The 18,114-nt window shown below is 48.7% G+C and overlaps 3 protein-coding genes across 7 annotated transcripts; 2 read left to right on the top strand and 1 right to left on the bottom strand.

The window, feature by feature from the left end:
- Positions 1-228: 228 nt before the first annotated feature.
- Positions 229-8,633, top strand: LOC6502101 (coronin-7). 4 transcript variants are annotated; one of them, XM_001966173.4, is made up of 14 exons: positions 229-613; positions 2,444-3,024; positions 3,084-3,270; positions 3,334-4,043; positions 4,195-4,725; positions 5,122-5,308; positions 5,371-5,444; positions 5,689-5,721; positions 5,813-5,988; positions 6,050-6,982; positions 7,053-7,398; positions 7,461-7,596; positions 7,667-7,767; positions 7,835-8,633. In XM_001966173.4, exons 2-14 carry the CDS (start codon positions 2,716-2,718, stop codon positions 7,925-7,927), a joined length of 3,816 nt encoding a protein of 1,271 aa, XP_001966209.3. In that variant the 5' UTR covers positions 229-613; positions 2,444-2,715; the 3' UTR covers positions 7,928-8,633. The 4 variants fall into 4 exon arrangements, with proteins under 4 accessions (XP_001966209.3, XP_032309386.2, XP_014759934.1 ...); XM_032453495.2 differs by lacking the exon at positions 5,689-5,721; XM_014904448.3 differs by lacking the exon at positions 4,195-4,725 and having other exon boundaries at positions 231-613.
- Positions 8,634-10,033: 1,400 nt separating this feature from the next.
- On the top strand, positions 10,034-15,345 carry LOC6502102. 2 transcript variants are annotated; one of them, XM_001966172.4, is made up of 9 exons: positions 10,034-10,395; positions 11,710-12,627; positions 12,685-13,106; positions 13,165-13,316; positions 13,374-13,590; positions 13,649-13,999; positions 14,057-14,854; positions 14,910-15,130; positions 15,186-15,345. In XM_001966172.4, exons 1-9 carry the CDS (start codon positions 10,257-10,259, stop codon positions 15,340-15,342), a joined length of 3,375 nt encoding a protein of 1,124 aa, XP_001966208.1. In that variant the 5' UTR covers positions 10,034-10,256; the 3' UTR covers positions 15,343-15,345. The 2 variants fall into 2 exon arrangements, with proteins under 2 accessions (XP_001966208.1, XP_032309403.1); XM_032453512.2 differs by having other exon boundaries at positions 15,183-15,345.
- A 21-nt stretch (positions 15,346-15,366) lies between these two features.
- Positions 15,367-18,094, bottom strand: LOC6502305 (nuclear transcription factor Y subunit gamma). Its single transcript, XM_032453513.2, has 3 exons — positions 17,871-18,094; positions 16,369-17,776; positions 15,367-16,303 (listed from the first exon to the last, which is right to left on the bottom strand). Exons 1-3 carry the CDS (start codon positions 17,912-17,914, stop codon positions 15,863-15,865), a joined length of 1,893 nt encoding a protein of 630 aa, XP_032309404.1. The 5' UTR covers positions 17,915-18,094; the 3' UTR covers positions 15,367-15,862.
- Positions 18,095-18,114: the final 20 nt, after the last annotated feature.

Here is an 18,114-nt window from a genome sequence, read left to right as displayed (position 1 = left end):
TTGGCTCTTTTAGTGGTCCTGCCTAGCTATAATTCACGATCGATAGCTGCCAGCACTGCTCGTTGTACACATCCTGTCGATAGTTTTCTGATTTTGGAAAACACCTTTGCTAAAATAGAAAAAAAGCGTAAATAGGAGTCAATTAGACCATATAAAAGTGAATAATAATTCAAATTCAAAGCCGATCTGGCAGCTTCCGATAACATTTCTAACAAGGAAATATCGATAGACAAACAGTGTTGTAAAAGAGGAAAAACAGTGCTGCCAAGCCGTGCATATATATATTTTCGACATCGACATCCCTAAAATCCATTTAAGCCGCACACAACGCTCTGTTGTTTTTTTTCTCGGCTTGATTTTTCACCGCCGCTAGTGGATATAATACAAAATAAAACATTAAAAAACCAGTGGGTCGTGTCCGCCAAGTCGCCGGCAAGAATAGAACGAGATGCATTTGGTGTCCGGCAAAGGAAACTAATATCCTCTACATATAATGATATTTTGATAAAAATTTTCCGCAAAAACCAGAATTTGACGCGAGTGCGGGAGAAAACGGAGAGGAAAACGGTTGTGATCGCATTGGATTTTTGTCTATATATATATATATTGATTGGTAATTATCTGGGGGGGATATATATATCCTTTACTTCCGGCTTTCTATGTGTGTGTGAGTGTGTGAGTTTGTGTTAGTGCGTTTGCAAAAAAAAAACTGCTCCTTTGTTTGTCCATCACAAGGCGGCGTCGTTGTTGCTGTTTTTGTTGCCTCCTCTTATTTTTTTTGTATTTCCCCCGCTGCTTGTTGTTGTTGTTGTAGCAGCAGAGTAGTTGCCATTGTCATTGCCGCTGCCGCTGCCCCTGCTACATAGTCTTCTTCTTATTTTCTGCCGGCGCCAGGGTGTGTGCAAGCAGCAGGCAGCGGGCAGAGAAAATCATACAAAAAAAAAATAGGCATTTCAGGAATAAAAATCCAACCCCCCCCCTCTACCACCCCCCCCCCCCCCCTTAATTAATTGCACGCAAGTTGGGAAAGTAACACCCAATAATCGGTTGCATGGTAGTGCATGGGATGCAGAAAAAGCGTTGCATTTGCGGAAAATGTCAATAAATGCATAAGTGGCAACAACAACAACAACATTAGCAACAACAACAAGAACTAAACGAAAATCAACCACCAGGATGGTTGACTATTTTAGTGGGCAGTGGGTGAAAAATAGAAGCCGAAACCGAAACAGAAACCAAAAACAACAAAACTTTGCTAGCCACCCCCAACCAAGCTAACACATACAAACAAAAACACACACAGACACAGGCATGAGAGCTCCTTGCACCCTTAGCTGGAATTATGCTCTCCTGCAGGTTGCGCCATACACTTGTCTCACCTCTATACTCTCTTTTCATTATCATTTCTCTTTTTTTTTTTTTTTGTTGTTCCTCCTTTTTATTATTTGTAGTCGTTTTTGTTGTTGTTGCATTTGATTTTTTTTTCTTTCGTTTTTTGTAAATCACTTGACCCCATTACCTGGTGGCTGATGGCTGGTGGCTGGCCAATACCTGCTCTATTGCCTGTTCCACCACTTGCAGCAACAACCCCCACCCCACCCCACCCCACTCTCTCTCTCCTCTAGCAACAGCAACAGCCCCCTTGTGGCTGCATCTCCTGCCGCTGCACTCTTCACACTGGCCATTTGTTTTTGCCGCTTTCTAACAAACAGTTGAATTGGCGCACGCGCTCTCTCTTCCAGGCATTTCTTTTTCTTGTTGTTGTTGTGCTCTCACTGCACTTGGGTCAGTGGCGTAGACAGGATTTAGCAACAAGGGGGGGAGAGGTGCTCTAAGTGGGGGGTGGTGTGGGTACCGGCTATCGAAAGTACAACTATCGGTAAGGGTCACACCACTGACACTAACTGCACTTTGCCAAAGGAAAAGTAATAACGGTTTATTTTCTCTTTGTATTTAAAAACTCTCTCTCTCTTCTTCGACAAGGATAAAGAGATGAGAAATTCTAATGATTAAGATCCTATTTTAAAACCTTAAAGGGAAACCCCCTTCTATTTTGATATTCCTGACCAAACAAACAACAAACACACACACACGCACACAGCAATTTATAAAAACAAGTGACTCGATTAGTTAGTTGCTCATCCGGCTTTGGATCGGTGACTATTCTTGACCAGCTTTCTCTTTTCAAACGCCCCAAAAGCCTGTCCAGTCAGCCTGTCCGGGGCCGACTCTCTTATCAGTTGAATGTGGGTTCCGCCTTATCGGATGACTCAGAGGAGTAGTGCTCTCGCACCCCCCCACTTCCCACCCCCTAGCTCCATAAACGATAACAAACTGTGGAATGTCTCCTCTCCCCCACCCCATAAAATATTTCTCTTTTTCCACTCCCTTGCTGCCGATATCACGCTCGCTACTTATACGGATATGTTTTGCCATTTTCCAGACACACTCACACACACACACATATACACCGACTTGAATTCGCATACAAATACAAAGAGAGAGGAGAAAGAGAGAGTGAAGAGAGCCAAGTGCTGCGGGACATTCGCCAAAAAAAAAAGAAAAATAAGAAAAAAAAAACAAGAACACTCAACAACCGACCGACTGGACGACCACATCCGCCAGAGCTTCACACTGCATCGGATCGTTGGAGTCAAAGCTACGCGGATTTAGAGAAGGAATCATCAGTGGTATCAGAGGAATCAGTGCGGAATCATGGCCTGGCGTTTCAAGGCATCCAAATACAAGAATGCCGCACCCATTGTACCCAAGGCGGAGGCCTGTGTACGGGAGATATGTGTCGGTAGTTACCAGACTTATGGTAATAATATAGCCGCATCGGCGGCCTTCATGGCCTTCAATTGGGAGCACACGGGATCGAGTGTGGCGGTCCTGCCGCTGGACGATTGCGGCCGGAAGAGCAAGACCATGCCCCTGCTCCATGGGCATACGGACACAGTGACCGACTTGAAATTCTCGCCATTCCATGATGGTCTATTGGCCACAGCATCGCAGGATTGCCTGGTTAGTAACCTTTCATCCTTAAAATCTTCATAATCCTTTATCCAAATCCTTCTTTTTAGGTAAAAATCTGGCATATTCCGGAAAAGGGTCTGGAGCAGTCACTATCCGATCCGGAGGCGGTCTTCTCACACAAGCAGCGACGCGTTGAGACGGTGGGCTTCCATCCCACAGCCGATGGACTCATGTATTCCACAGCAGCCGGTTGTGTGGCTCTCTTCGATCTAAGCGCCCAAAAGGAGATATTCTGTAAGTGTCCTTGCCAGAGTCCTTCGAGAAAATAATATTAAAGAGTCTCCTGCCATCCTTTAGCTAACAATGAACATCCGGAGGTCATACAGTCGGCCAGTTGGCGCGAAGATGGCTCCATTTTGGCCACCAGCTGCAAGGATAAGTTTGTCCGCATCTTTGATCCTCGCGCCGCCGGCTCACCCATCCAGCTAACGGCCGAATCGCATCAGAGCATCAAGGATTCCCGGGTCGTTTGGCTTGGAAATCAATCACGCATCCTCACCACCGGCTTCGATGCCGCTCGACTGCGTCAGGTGATCATCCGGGATTTGCGAAACTTCAACGTGCCGGAGAAGACACTCGAATTGGACTGTTCGACGGGTATACTGATGCCATTGTTCGATCCGGACACTAATATGCTCTTCCTGGCCGGAAAGGGTGACACCACCATCAACTATGTGGAAGTTACGGACAAGGATCCGTATCTAATCGAGGGACTACGGCACACCGGCGAACAAACCAAGGGCGCCTGTCTGGTGCCGAAGCGAGCTCTCAAAGTGATGGAGGCGGAGGTGAATCGTGTACTCCAATTGACCTCCAATATGGTCATACCGATAATGTACCAGGTGCCGCGGAAGACATATCGCGATTTTCATGCCGATCTCTATCCGGAGACCACCGGCTACAAGACCGATCTGGTGGCCAGCGAGTGGCTGAATGGCAGCAACCAGCCGGTGCCCAAGATGAGTCTCGATCCTGTCAAGCGTGAGCACGGCGATGAGCCGATTATTGTAAGTTTTTTCCTCCATTTTTCTTCCATTTTTTTTTTTTTGCATTTCGGGAAAGGAAAGAAGATTTATTTGTTGTAGTTTTGAGAGAGTTAGTATCTGGTTAGGATTAGGATTAGGATTAGTTTAATTACCCGTTTGGCCATCGATTCAGATCCATCGGGGCAATCTCAGCGACCTGGTCAAGAATCTGGAGAATCTGCGATCGAAGGGATCGACTGGCAATGGAAAGCGGAACGACAACGAGCACTTTGTGATGCTCAGCATGGAGAAGAATGGCAATGACACCGGCAACGATCAGAGCCAGAATGGCCAGAAGAAGATGATGGCCACAACACCATCACAGCCGGACGGTGAGTGCAGTGAGCTCATCCGGAAATTTGAGGCCAAATACAAGGTGGACATGGCACCGGCACATGCCGCCGGCCAATCCCATGTCCAGCACTCCCAGGAGGGTGATAAGGAGTCACCCACCGATCAGGAGCATTCCACCGGCAGTAGCGAGGAGGCCTCATCCTCGAGGGGATTGGATAATACGGTATCAGGTGGCAATTCACCCCCCAAGCCCATGCCCCGTACTTCGCGCAACAATTCCCTGCCGGAGGCGAGCGATTCCGCTGGGGAGAGTAGTGGAGCAGCCACGCCCCGTCCCAGGCCACGGACCACAGCTGCATCGGCGTACAAGGTGCCCACCACCACACTATCCAGAGTTCCTGATTTTCTTTTTTTTATTTCTTGAATTTTTTTAGTTTCTAGTTCAGTTTTTTGTTTATTTTCGTTGAAAATTCCGTAAAAAGCAATTAGTCCTAAGACTAAGACCTTATAGTTTATAATTTATAGTTTATAGTTTCTAGTTTCCAATCACTGATGTTGGACACTGGATACTGGACACTGGATACCACTATTGTTTGTCCAACAGAGTTGCGAGTGGTTTTCCTTTAATTATTGGCACATTTTTTAGCGATTATAGTTTATAGTTTATAGTTTATTTTTTATGATTTGTGTTTGGTTTGCCACTGCCACTGTTCCATTATTGAGAAACTGATCCATTTCCTGGTATGTGTCCCATCTCCTGGTATAGCCACGCCTCGGACCGAAGCCCTTCTCCAGCACCACCGGCGACGTATCGTTCGACAAGGTCTTTGCCGTTCCCCTGGCACCGGGATCTCACGAGAATATATCCAGCGTTGGACAGGACACCGGTGTGGACATCATACCACCCGCCCAGGTGGCCAAGCCCGATCTTATTGTGGAGATCGAGATAAAAAGTATGCATTTCTGGGTCAACAATTAAAGGAATAATTTAAAAAACTGATCTTTCCATTTTCAGAGAAACACGAACGAGAGCAGCCAGTGGCCGGTAATGGAGTACAGAAGTCGCTGACCACCTCGGAGCGGCGCAAGGTATGTAGGGAGGTGGGCGATCCTCCAACCATGCGATCCTCTAGCTCTACATCTCTCCACCATGTGTCTAATTGTGTCTTCTCTAACGTTTCTCCACCGACCTCTTTCAATATTTTACATGCCTGTGCCACCAACCAACCAACCAACCAACCAACCAACCAACCAAAATTCAACTTCTCCGTTTAACTAACACCTCCGACTAACTAACCTTCCAAATAATTCAAAAACTGGGTCTCCGCCACAGTCCTCGGCCGACGATGATGAATCATCCGACAAGGTCTGCTTCAAAGGATTCAATTTCTTTCTGTTTAGTTCTATTTGTCTCTACACTGATTACTGACCACCATTCCCCTTCCATTGTCCACTAGATCTTTGAGCAGAACTCCGAGTCGTCGGAGAACTCCACGGAGAGCGAGGATCGGGCCGATGCTGCGGATCTCCGCCGGTTGTCCACAGCCCGGAGCAGTATTGCCGATCGCCGGCGCCTCTACGAGAGCCGTTCCAAGAGCCAGGTGGACGAGAAGGCCCAGTCGCCAGTGCCATTGTAAGTCCGGGTATTCTCCTCCAGAATCCATACTCTCTAAATGGAATACTCACATTTCCAGGCGTCGGGAGCACTCCAAAGTGGAGATGCTGAAGCCAGCCCTGCAGCAGCAGCAGCAGCAGCCGGGCAATGTTATCGACACCAAACGGATCTCCGTACCGGAGGGCAAGCTACTCGAAGAGCATCGTCGTGGCAATGGTTCCACCGCCGTCGCCGGACTGAAGAAGTCCGCCACGGATACAGCGTTCAGTGCCGCCAGCACCAAGCGGACCTCTACCGTATTCGGCAAAGTGTCCAAGTTCCGGCACTTGAAGGGAACACCCGGCCACAAGTCCACGCACATCGAGAACTTGCGCAATCTGAGTCGCCAGATACCGGGCGAATGCAATGGCTTCCATGCCAACCAGGAGCGTGTTGCTGTTCCGTTGTCGGGACCAGGCGGAAAGATTGCTATTTTCGAACTGAGCCGCCCGGGACGATTGCCGGACGGTGTGATCCCATCGCTGGTCAATGGCGGCAATATTATGGACTTCCAGTGGGATCCGTTCGATGCCCATCGATTGGCGGTGGCCTGTGACGATGGCATCGTCAAGATCTGGCACATTGCCGCCGGCGGATTGACTGAACCGACCAATACACCCGCCGGAGAGTTGACGGCCCACATGGACAAGATATACTTTATCCGCTTCCATCCCCTGGCCGCCGATGTCCTGCTGACCGCCAGCTATGACATGACCATCAAGCTATGGGACTTGAACACCATGACCGAACGGATCTCGTTGTCCGGCCATACGGATCATCAGATCTTTGACTTTGCCTGGAGTCCGTGCGGACGTTTGGGCGCCACCGTTTGCAAGGATGGCAAGATTAGGGTCTACAATCCCCGTAAATCGGAGACACCCATCCGGGAGGGTAATGGACCGGTGGGAACGCGCGGTGCTAGGATTACTTGGGCGCTAGATGGCCAGTATATCGTCTGTACCGGATTTGATAAGTAAGATGAGGAGGAGGATAAAGGATGCCTTTTTTCCAAGGATATCTTTCATATTTGTTATGTATTTTAGGGTATCGGAGCGACAGATTAGCGTCTATAATGCACAGAAGCTGTCGGCGCCCTTGAAGACGACCAGCTTGGATGTGTCGCCCTCGATCCTGATCCCATTCTACGACGAGGATAGCTCCACACTGTTCGTCACCGGCAAGGGCGACTCCACCATCTACTGTTACGAGATCACCGACGAGGAACCGTACATATGCCCGCTGTCGCATCATCGATGCACATCGCTGCACCAGGGCCTCAGTTTCCTGACCAAGAACCACTGCGACGTGGCCAGTGTCGAGTTCTCCAAGGCCTATCGGCTAACCAACACCACAATCGAGCCGCTCAGCTTCACAGTGCCACGAATTAAGGTGCGGATATCCTATTTTATGGGATTAGGAATGTTATTTTGTTACTCTCATGTCCATTGCAGAGTGAGCTCTTCCAAGACGATCTATTCCCACCCACCCGCATCACCTGGAGCGCCACAATGAGTGCCGAGGACTGGTTCTCCAGCAACGACAAGGCCGCTCCGAAAGTCAGCCTAAAGCCCGAAGGAATGGAGACATGTAATTGACCGTTTTGCCAACCTCTCAAGAACATATCCTTTTGACTGATTTATGTGTGTATCCTTTTCAGTGTCCTCCATCCAACAAGTGACAGTACAGCCCGTCAAGAAGACGGATCACTCTCATTTCGGTGGCCAGAAGTCCGAGTACGAGAGCAACAAGCAACAGGAGGTATGTCAAGGATGTTGTCTTTAGGATGTCAAAAAGGACTTGAGTAACTATTATATCCATTTTGCAGATCCAGAAGTCGGTTAGTGCGCGCATGGAGTTCACCACGAAACTGGAGCAGGACGACATGGAGGGCGTGGACGAGAACGAGTGGCAGGAGTAGTAGTGCCAGATCACAAACACTTCACAACCATAGCGTTTAAAGAAAAAAACAATCTAAAATCGTATAACTGGGAGTAATTTTTTTTTTATTTTTACCAAACTTTGACATGACAAAAAAAAAAAACAACCAGAGTGGATCATAAAAGATATAGCTTCTATATAATTTCGTATATATAGATAACTTGTAGTTAAGCTGAAAGTAAAACTAAAAACAGGATCATCAAAAACGACACACACACACACACAGAACTAGACACCTACACCAACACCTACATATATATGTTATGTATCCTTTTAGTCCTTTGTTCAGTTCCTCACTCCTCCAGTTGCTCAATATTTGCCAAATTATCATTAATAAGCCGATTTCGTTCGTTTTTGTTTGCCGTTAATATTTAATTTTTTATTAATTTTTCTCTTTAATCATTTTTTTCGAGTGTAATCTTCGAGTTTAATTGACATTTTTTGTATTGTTTTTTTTTTGTTTGTGTGCTATTTAAGTAGTTAGTGCGAAATTAGTTAAGCCTTATTCTATATACGATTCAGTTTATTTTGTGGCCATATTTTTATAAAAAACAAAAAAAAAAACAAAAAGGATATAGCTGATACTACACATACACGGAGAAAAAAAGAAGGAGGAATCCTGTTTGAAAGCGTGTGTGTGAGCGAGAGAGTGTATGCTTGTGCCTGTCTGTCTCCCTCTATCTCAATTTTGATATTTTTTTCTTTTTTCAAAAACTTTTCAATCGAAAAACTACACAACCCCCCCCCCAATAACCAAATCGAGCTGAAAAAAAACAAATTATACTTCTTCTAGTCTTTCAAATCGCTCGAAATCTTTACGATCCATGATCGTAAATTTAAAAAACAAAAAACATATAGACTGTAGAAGAAAAAGAAGAAAAAAAAGACAATTTTTGAAATGTATACTGAGTGAATCAAAAAAAAAAAAAAAACAAAAATTTATATAAAAAGCCGAATCAAAGCCAAGCGACAGACAAGAAAAAAATATTCCAAAATATATAACGAAAAGACTTGAACAGCCTCCCTCCTCCTCCCCCCTCCTCGTCCGAACCCAGGTCGGACCTAAGGACTATAGATCCTTGAAAGGATGGGGGGAAACACTGTGGCCATTTTTAATGCTAAACACCCAGAGGCGGTAGGAGGACACTAACCATATAGGCAATAGAGTTTTGTACTTGCAATAGAATATATATATATTTCTATATATATTTTGTATACCGATCGATCGTATCGAGAAATAAGTCAAAAACCTAGGGATTGACTAACCGACTGAAAAAAAAAAAAAACATAATAATTCCAAACAGAGACACACTTGACCAACAACCAATTCTCGGGTAATGGGCAATATTCTAGAGGTTCTATTAAACAGATATCTACAATAAATATATATATATATATATACAAGATATATATTTCAACATCAAATCAAGTAATTCCACTGAAAAGTCCAAGGATGCATTTAAAAAACAAAAAAAACAGAAAATAAAAACGACTGAAGGAAAAGAAAGTAATAATAATTATGCCCCCAGATATATATGATATATATCCATAATGATAATGATGATTTTGTGTGCGAAGGAGAGATGGGATAACCCCCTAAAGATATTATGTCATTCTGTATTTATTAGCCATATTCGATTACGATTTTCGAACGTCTCTCTTATTTATATTTATATATATATATATATCTATAAACAATATCTATCAAGCGATATATAATATGATGATAAACGGATAAAGGTTGGATATTCATTTCGGACTTAAAAAACGAATCAGTAAAATAGAAAATAAATTGGGAAAAAAATAAAGGAAAGCATACACATTATTTATAAAAAAAAAATAAAAAAATAAAACATTATTTTACAGTACATATAATCCGAGATAACCCCCTTTCCCCTTCCCAAATTATAAAAAAAACAAACAAAAAAAATACAAAAATAAAAAAATCCCATATTTTTAGCAATAAGTTATAATTATAATAATTAATAATGAAGGCAAAAATATATTTATATACATAATTCAATAAAAACAAAAAACAAAGTGAAAAATATAAACTAACAAACAAGATATTCCATATTATTGATTATCTATTTTTTGTATCAGGGGGTCGGGGGTCAGGGGTCACTCGAACCCAAGTAACCAGGACAACGGTGTCGCTGTCTTCGGTGTTTATTCACCCACGTGGTTGGGTCATCGAACAAACAATCCCAGCCAGGAAGGTTTTTCTCCAGCCCAGTTGCAGTTTCAGCTTCGATTCCGCATGGACTAGGATTATAGAGGGATTATAGAACATCCTCCGATCGGACGGAATGAAGTTCCTGCTGAAGAAATGCCTTCGCAAGAAGGCGCCGGAAATGAAGCCCGGCGCCATCCTGGATGCCGTCATCTCCCAGTCCTCGGCCACCGCCAGCAAGTGTCTACTGTACAAGTTGGCGGACTACAAACGGGGTGAGTACTTTACTTCCCCACTTCGAGTTCTTTTCTCAAAGATACAGACGTGGTAATGGGTTATACAGGTCGAGTATCGGATCAGAATTGGCAAAGATATAGACATCGGAAGGGGCCCGATGGGGAAATCCGGAATTTCGCAAGGGGTCTCCCCACAAAATGATGAAAAAAATTTACAAAATATTTTGTGTTCAGATTTTGATGCAGATCGACGGGGAATCGATCCACAAATCGTTTTAGGTATTCCTCTCGAGAATCGGACAAGAATTGGCAAAGATATAGACATCGGAAGGGGCCCTATGGGGAAATCCGGGATTTCGCAAGGGGTCTCCCCACAAAATGATGAAAAAAATTTAAAAAATATTTTGTATTCAGATTTTGATGCAGATCGACGGGGAATCGATCCACAAATCGTTTTAGGTATTCCTCTCGAGAATCGGACAAGAATTGGCAAAGAAATAGACATCGGAAGGGGCCATATGGGGAAATCCAGGATTTCGCAAGGGGTCTCCCCACAAAATGTTGAAAAAATTTAAAAAATATTTTGTTCCCAGATTTTGATGCAGATCGACGGGGAATTGATCCACAAATCGTTTAAGGTATTCCTTTTTAGGATCGGATCAGAATTGGCAAAGATATAGACATCGGAAGGGGCCATATGGGGAAATCCGGGATTTCGCAAGGGGTCTCCCCACAAAATTATGGAAAAAAGTGAAAAAATATTTTGTGTTCAGATTTTGATGCAGATCGACGGGGAATCGATCCACAAATCGTTTAAGGTATTCCTCTCGAGAATCAGACAAGAATTGGCAAAGATATAGACATCGGAAGGGGCCATATGGGGAAATCCGGGATTTCGCAAGGGGTCTCCCCACAAAATTATGGAAAAAAGTGAAAAAATATTTTGTGTTCAGATTTTGATGCAGATCGACGGGGAATCGATCCACAAATTGTTTAAGGTATTCCTTTAGAGAATCGGATAAGAATTGGCGGAGATATAGACATCGGAAGGGCCATATGGGGAAATCCGGGATTTCGCAAGGGGTCTCCCCACAAAATGATGAAAAAAATTCAAAAAATATTTTGTATTCAGATTTTGATGCAGATCGACGGGGAATCGATCCACAAATCGTTTAAGGTATACCTCTCGAGAATCGGATCAGAATTGGCAAAGATATAGACATCGGAAGGGGCCATATGGGGAAATCCGGGTCTTCCCAAGGGGTCTCCCCGTAAAATGGGAAAAATATCCAATTTAAAATATTTTCCAATTTTTAAAGCTCCTTTTTTTATTTGGAATCTGTATCCTGCCAGGGGGAGATCTGATAGATGCCATCAACTCCGGAGGCCTGATCGCCGTGGAGCAGCTGATCCGGGAGCAGTTCGGCGTGTTCATGTACAACGACGGGAAGGGCCAGGTGATCAACCGGGCGGAGTTCCTGCGCTGGAAGTACCGGGATCACACCGAGGTGACCATTCCCATTGAGGCGTCACTGTCGATTCACGATCCGCTGGGAAAGTGGGAGGATCACAAGGCCTGCTGGCAGATGCAGTACCGCGGCGCCTTGGGTGAGAGTCTGCTCCACGTGCTCATCATCTGCGACTCGAAGGTGCACACGAAACTGGCGCGTGTCCTGCTCCGGGTCTTTCCCAACCTGGCGCTGGACGTGATGGAGGGGGAGGAGTACCTGGGGGCCAGTGCCCTGCACCTGTCCATCGCCTACAGCAACAACGAGCTGGTGGCGGACCTGATCGAGGCGGGGGCGGACATCAATCAGCGGGCGATCGGCAGCTTCTTCCTGCCGCGGGACCAGCAGCGCGCCCATCCGGCCAAGAGCACCGACTACGAGGGACTGGCCTACATGGGCGAGTACCCACTGGCGTGGGCCGCCTGCTGTGCCAACGAGAGTGTCTACAATCTGCTGGTGGACTGCGGGGCCGATCCGGACGCCCAGGACTCGTTCGGGAACATGATCCTCCATATGGTGGTCGTCTGCGACAAGCTGGACATGTTCGGCTATGCCCTGCGGCATCCGAAGACTCCAGCCAAGAACGGGATAGTGAACCAGACGGGTCTGACGCCCCTCACCCTGGCCTGCAAGCTGGGACGGGCGGAGGTCTTCCGCGAGATGTTGGAGCTCTCCGCTAGGGAGTTCTGGCGTTACAGCAACATCACCTGCTCCGGTTATCCCTTAAATGCTCTGGATACCCTCCTGCCAGATGGGAGAACCAGTAAGTAGATCCTTCAGGCAAGTTCCTATAAGAAATCCCTCCCTTAATCCCCTCCAGACTGGAACTCGGCGCTGTTCATCATCCTGAATGGAACCAAGCCTGAGCATCTGGACATGCTGGACGGCGGCATCATCCAGCGTCTGCTGGAGGAGAAGTGGAAGACCTTTGCCCAGAACCAGTTCCTCAAGCGTCTGCTCATCCTGTCCACCCACTTGCTCTGCCTCTCCGTATCCGTGTACCTGCGTCCGGCCCACGACGGCGAAGGGGAGGACGATGACGGTGAGGGATCGGATGCGGCGGCAGCCGCTCTCCAGGATGCGGAGGCGGGCGAGGACAGTGATGGTGGCGACTACAATGCCCAAACGGTGGCCAGATATTGTGCCGAACTGGCCACCATTGCCGGAGTACTCAGCTATGTGGTCTTCCAGCAGGGCGATGAGATCAAGAATCAGGGACTGTCTGCGTTCCTCAAACAGCTGGTGAGGATTGGGTTCCTTGGCCTGAATAGATAGCCCTGACTAGTAACCTTCATTCCAGTCCCATGCCCCGGCCAAGGCTATATTTCTGTTCTCGAATCTTCTAATCCTGGCCTGCATTCCCTTTCGTTTAATTGGCGACACGGATACGGAGGAAGCCATTCTCATCTTTGCAGTACCCGGATCTTGGTTCCTGCTCATGTTCTTTGCCGGGTAAGACTCTGATCTTGACGGGATTAGCTTGGATCTTCATGGATTCTCTCCCCTTAGAGCTATCCGACTCACAGGACCCTTTGTGACGATGATCTACTCCATGATCACCGGCGACATGTTCACCTTTGGCATCATCTATTGCATCGTCCTGTGCGGCTTCTCCCAGGCCTTCTACTTCCTCTACAAGGGCCACCCCCAAGTCCAGTCCACCATGTTCAATACCTACACGAGCACCTGGATGGCCCTCTTCCAGACCACTCTGGGCGACTACAACGTAGGGATTCGGATAGTACTCATAGCTCTTATTATAACTGATAACTGATCCATTGCAGTATCCGGATCTCAACCAGACCACATACCCGAACCTCTCCAAGACCGTATTCGTCATCTTCATGATCTTCGTGCCCATCCTGCTGCTCAACATGTTGATCGCGATGATGGGCAACACCTATGTGACGGTCATCGAGCAGTCGGAAAAGGAGTGGATGAAGCAGTGGGCCAAGATCGTGGTCACCCTGGAGCGGGCTGTGCCCCAGGCCGATGCCAAAGGCTATCTGGAGGCGTACTCCATACCACTGGGTCCGTCGGATGATTCCGGATTCGAGGTGCGCGGCGTTATGGTGATCAAGAGCAAGAGCAAGACCAGGGCCAAGCAGAGGAAGGGTGCCGTCTCCAACTGGAAGGTGGGTAGTCCTGTTCTATAGTTTCTCCCTCCCAAACTCATATCCAATCCCTTCCAGCGCGTGGGCCGGGTAACTCTGACGGCGCTGAAGAAACGTGGAATGACGGGCGAGGAGATGCGGCGACTGATGTGGGGCCGTGCCTCCATCTCCAGTCCCGTCAAGGTGACCAAGCAGAAGCTCAAGGATCCCTACGGCACCAACCTGCACACGGAATCGGACTTCACCAACGCCATGGACATGCTGACCTTCGCCAACAATCCGGCCTCCTCGAACGGAGTGCCCCTGCGGGGAGCAACTGCCCCGCCGCCGCCAGCTCCTCCGGCTCCGGATCCCTTCCGGGAGCTGATCATGATGTCGGATCAGCGGCCGGAAACCCACGATCCGCACTACTTCGCCGGACTCCAGCAACTGGCCAACAAAGCCTTCGATCTGGTGGAGCAAACGATGAAGACGCAACCCCAGCCGCCGGCTGCCAAGAAGGTGGATCCGTCCACGCCCCTGCTGGTTACCACTCCCGGGGCACCCACTCCCCCGGCTCCAATTGCTGCTCCAGCCGCTCTGGCTGCCATGCCGCTGCCGATGACGAGTCTGGGCAATCTGTTCCAGGACCCCAAGGACATTGTCGACCCGAAGAAGCTGGAGGAGTTCATGGCCATGCTGGCCGAGGTGGAGACGGAGGAGAGCGACAGCGGCGGGCCCATTCTGGGCAAGCTGTCGCTGGCCAAGCGCACCCACAACGCCCTCTCCAAGGCGGACATACGTCGGGAGCAGCAGCCGGGCTTCGAGGGTCACAGCCACGGCCAGTTCCAGACTCTGTCGTCGGTGTGGGCGCCACCCGGACTGGATGTGGACACGGTGAGAGTCGGATTTGTAATATTTTCCCATAAAAATACATAATCTTCGTTGCCAGGGCTTCCATTTCGACGAGGCTGTGGCGGAGGAGGTGCTAACCATCGAACAGGAGGCGGAGGTGGAGACCGAGGATGGGAATGGCGGGCAGGATAGCGAGGATCTGCCCACGTCCGAGGAGGTGCATGCCACCATGAAGCAATTCCATCTGCGCAAGTGCCAGCCCTCGCAGGACGAGGCAGCACGTCGGGCCAAAAGTGCCCGGATCCGCCGCCGCAACAAGTAAGTAGCGAATCCCATCCAAGCTAATCTATACAAGGCTCCGACTTTCCAGCAGAGTTTCACCGGAGGAGAGCGAGGTGGATGACAACCAAAGAGGTCGCTCGGCGGCGGCACATGCTACCCGAAAGTCACGCACCTCGCCACCCGATCCCCTCGAGCCGTGGAGCACGCGGGAGCTGCAGGACATCAACAAGATCCTGGCCAGAAAGTAAGAAACGAAGCGGAAAGATCAGAAATTCTGGCACATAGTCCTTGGTGGCTTATAATTGTTATCAGAGCTTAGCTTACAGTTTAGAAGTACAAATACATAATAAATTGCGGATGCCACTTGAAACCGTGGATTCCGTATCCGTCTCTAGGTTCTCCTCTAAGTGCTACGTTTAAAATTGTGGGTGTTTTCATTGTGGATTTATGGATTATGGATAATGGAGTTTGGAAATTGGAAGTGGGATTCGGATTCGGATTCGGATCTAGATATGGATATAGAAGTTTGTGGTGGAAGTGAAACCTTCGCAGATCAGAGGGACAGCAATAAATTACAATTGAGAAATCGTTTCTACACTTACAACACTAGCTATATATATAATCTTTCTTCCGATATACAAACGTAAACTATATATTATACAAATTGTGCTGGACTTGGATTCGGAAGTCCGTTGTTTCTACCCATGCCTCGATATGGTCATCATTGTGCATTGCACGATCGGCTCGGCTCGGCTCGGCTACCTCCTTTTACCGGAAGCCCCCAGTTAGTGTCCTTTCCGCGGCCATGTTGCTCTGTTGCTGTTGCTGCTGCTGCTGTTGTTGCTGCTGCTGTTGTTGCGCCTGTTGTTGCTGTTGCTGTTGCTGCGCCTGCTGTTGCACCACTTGCTGCGTCGCTGTCGAATTTATAAAAATGGGCGTGCCACTGGCACTGGCCTGACTGAGATTTGGATGCTGCTGTTGGACTTGAACCTGAACCTGCGGCTGCTGCTGTTGCACTTGAACTTGCGCCTGCTGCTGACCAACAGCGGCTGGTGCTCCGCCCAATTGGAGGATCTGTTGCGCCGTCAACAGTTGTGTCGGTATGATCACCTGCTGTTGTTGCTGCTGCTGCTGTTGTTGCTGTTGCTGCTGCTGTTGTTGCTGCATCTGCAGCCGGAGTAGATGCAAGTGATTCGCATTGATTGCAATCTTGGAGAGAAATTATCAGAAATTAGTAAAGAATTCGGGAATCAGGAGGAGAAGGGGATACTTACCGGGACGTTGGTCAGTTCCCCCGTGGGTGTGACCACCTGCTGGAGCAGTTGGATCTGCTGCTGTTGCTGCTGGGCTTGCTGTTGTTGCTGCTGCTGTTGCTGGGCGAGATTCTGGAGCAGGGCCGTCTGCTGTTGCTGCACCGTGGCCGCCGGTGCTGGGGTGGCAGTTAGCTGGCCATTGGGACCCGCTGTGAGGATCAGCTGCTGGGCGGGCTGTTGGGCGGCCACGATGTTGAGGCCCAGGCTATTGGCCAGATGATTCTGGGCCGGCTGTGCCGCCTGCTGGCCCGGCAGCGCAATAAAGTACTGCAACTGCTGGCCACCGCCGTGTCCGGCCTGCTGGATTATTTGCACTTGCTGCGGATGCGCCTGCTGCTGTTGTTGCTGCTGCTGGTGCTGCTGCTGGACGGCATGCTGCTGCTGCTGCTGCTGCAGTTGCGTGGCGAACATGTCCGGCGTTACCGTGCTAAAGCCTAGAACCTCTGTAGCGGTCGCCGCTCCACCCGTATCCATCTTGGCCGCAGGTACAGCAGTTGCTCCAACCACGAAATTTCCACCGGCACCAGCCGATCCCGTAACCGAAGCAGCAGTCGCATTGACGGAAGAACTGACAACACCGCCCGCACTGGCGCCGGACGACGTGGATGAGGTAACTCCGGAGGTGCCACTACCGCTCGACGTACTCGATCCGCCCGCATCCTTGCTCTTCTGCGCCGACGACGGCTTGATCTCCTCGCGCGGCACAATGTCGATAAGGAAGTCAAACTGATCATAGTTGGCGATGGCCTGGGCAATGTCCGATCGCTGGAGCGTCCGCCGCCTGCTCTCCTCGGTGTGCACCCACGCGTGCATCGTCAGCTCCTGGATGAAGTACTCACACGCCTTGGCGAACAGCAGCGGCGCCTCGCCCGCTATCATCTTGGCATTCTCGTCCAGCTTCATTATCTTCTTGATCCGCGCCAGTGGCAGAACTTGATGTTTGGCGTCCACTTGCGCGATTCCATGCACCTCGTTTACGATATTCGGCCAGAAGTTGTCGATGGTTGGCGGCGGTTTCCTTACCACTTGCGCCCGCGCCGCTTTACCCTTCGGTTCCTTGGCCAGGGCTCCAGTGGTAGTTGTTGTATTCACAGTCACACTCAGGCTGGGATTCATTATGGTGCAGGCATTTGAGACCAGGGTGGCTTGCATGGGCAGGTTCAGGGTGGTGGTTCCGGCACCAGTTTGATGCTGCTGTTGCTGTTGCTGCTGCTGCTGCTGTTGCGGATTACTAGTGGTCACCACCACGGCATTGGGCGTCCTTCGCTGTAGCGCCGGAGTTGGCGGCTTTCCAGCACCATACGTTGTTCCCAACTCCACCTTTATCGGCGTCACGGTTATGGTGTTCTCGAACAGCGTGCTGGCATTGCTGGGGTTGCAAAAATCCCGGGTAATTAACAAAAAAGTTAACAGCAAAATGAGCCAAGGGGAGGGGTTGGCTGGTTGGAGCCAATAGTATTTACCTGTTTGGCGCCTTGTTTGTGCCACCGTTATTGGTGGCGTACATGTCCCGGTTGACTCACGTGATCTGAGGTGGCGGTGGCGGCAACGGATGGGCTATCACAGCCGGCTGGAAGGCTTAAATTTTGTTAAAATCAACGAAATGCGCAATGCACACATACACGCGAACAGTGTGGCAGCCTCTTGTTTGGGGTTAATTCCACCACCCACAGATTCCCGGCTATCGATAAATTTCTTATTGGCTTA

Source organism: Drosophila ananassae, chromosome XL (genome assembly GCF_017639315.1).
Source record: "Drosophila ananassae strain 14024-0371.13 chromosome XL, ASM1763931v2, whole genome shotgun sequence".
NCBI lineage: Eukaryota > Metazoa > Arthropoda > Insecta > Diptera > Drosophilidae > Drosophila > Drosophila ananassae.
The sequence above is the reverse complement of the archived record's forward strand: the minus strand, read 5'-3'. Positions and strand labels throughout refer to the sequence as shown.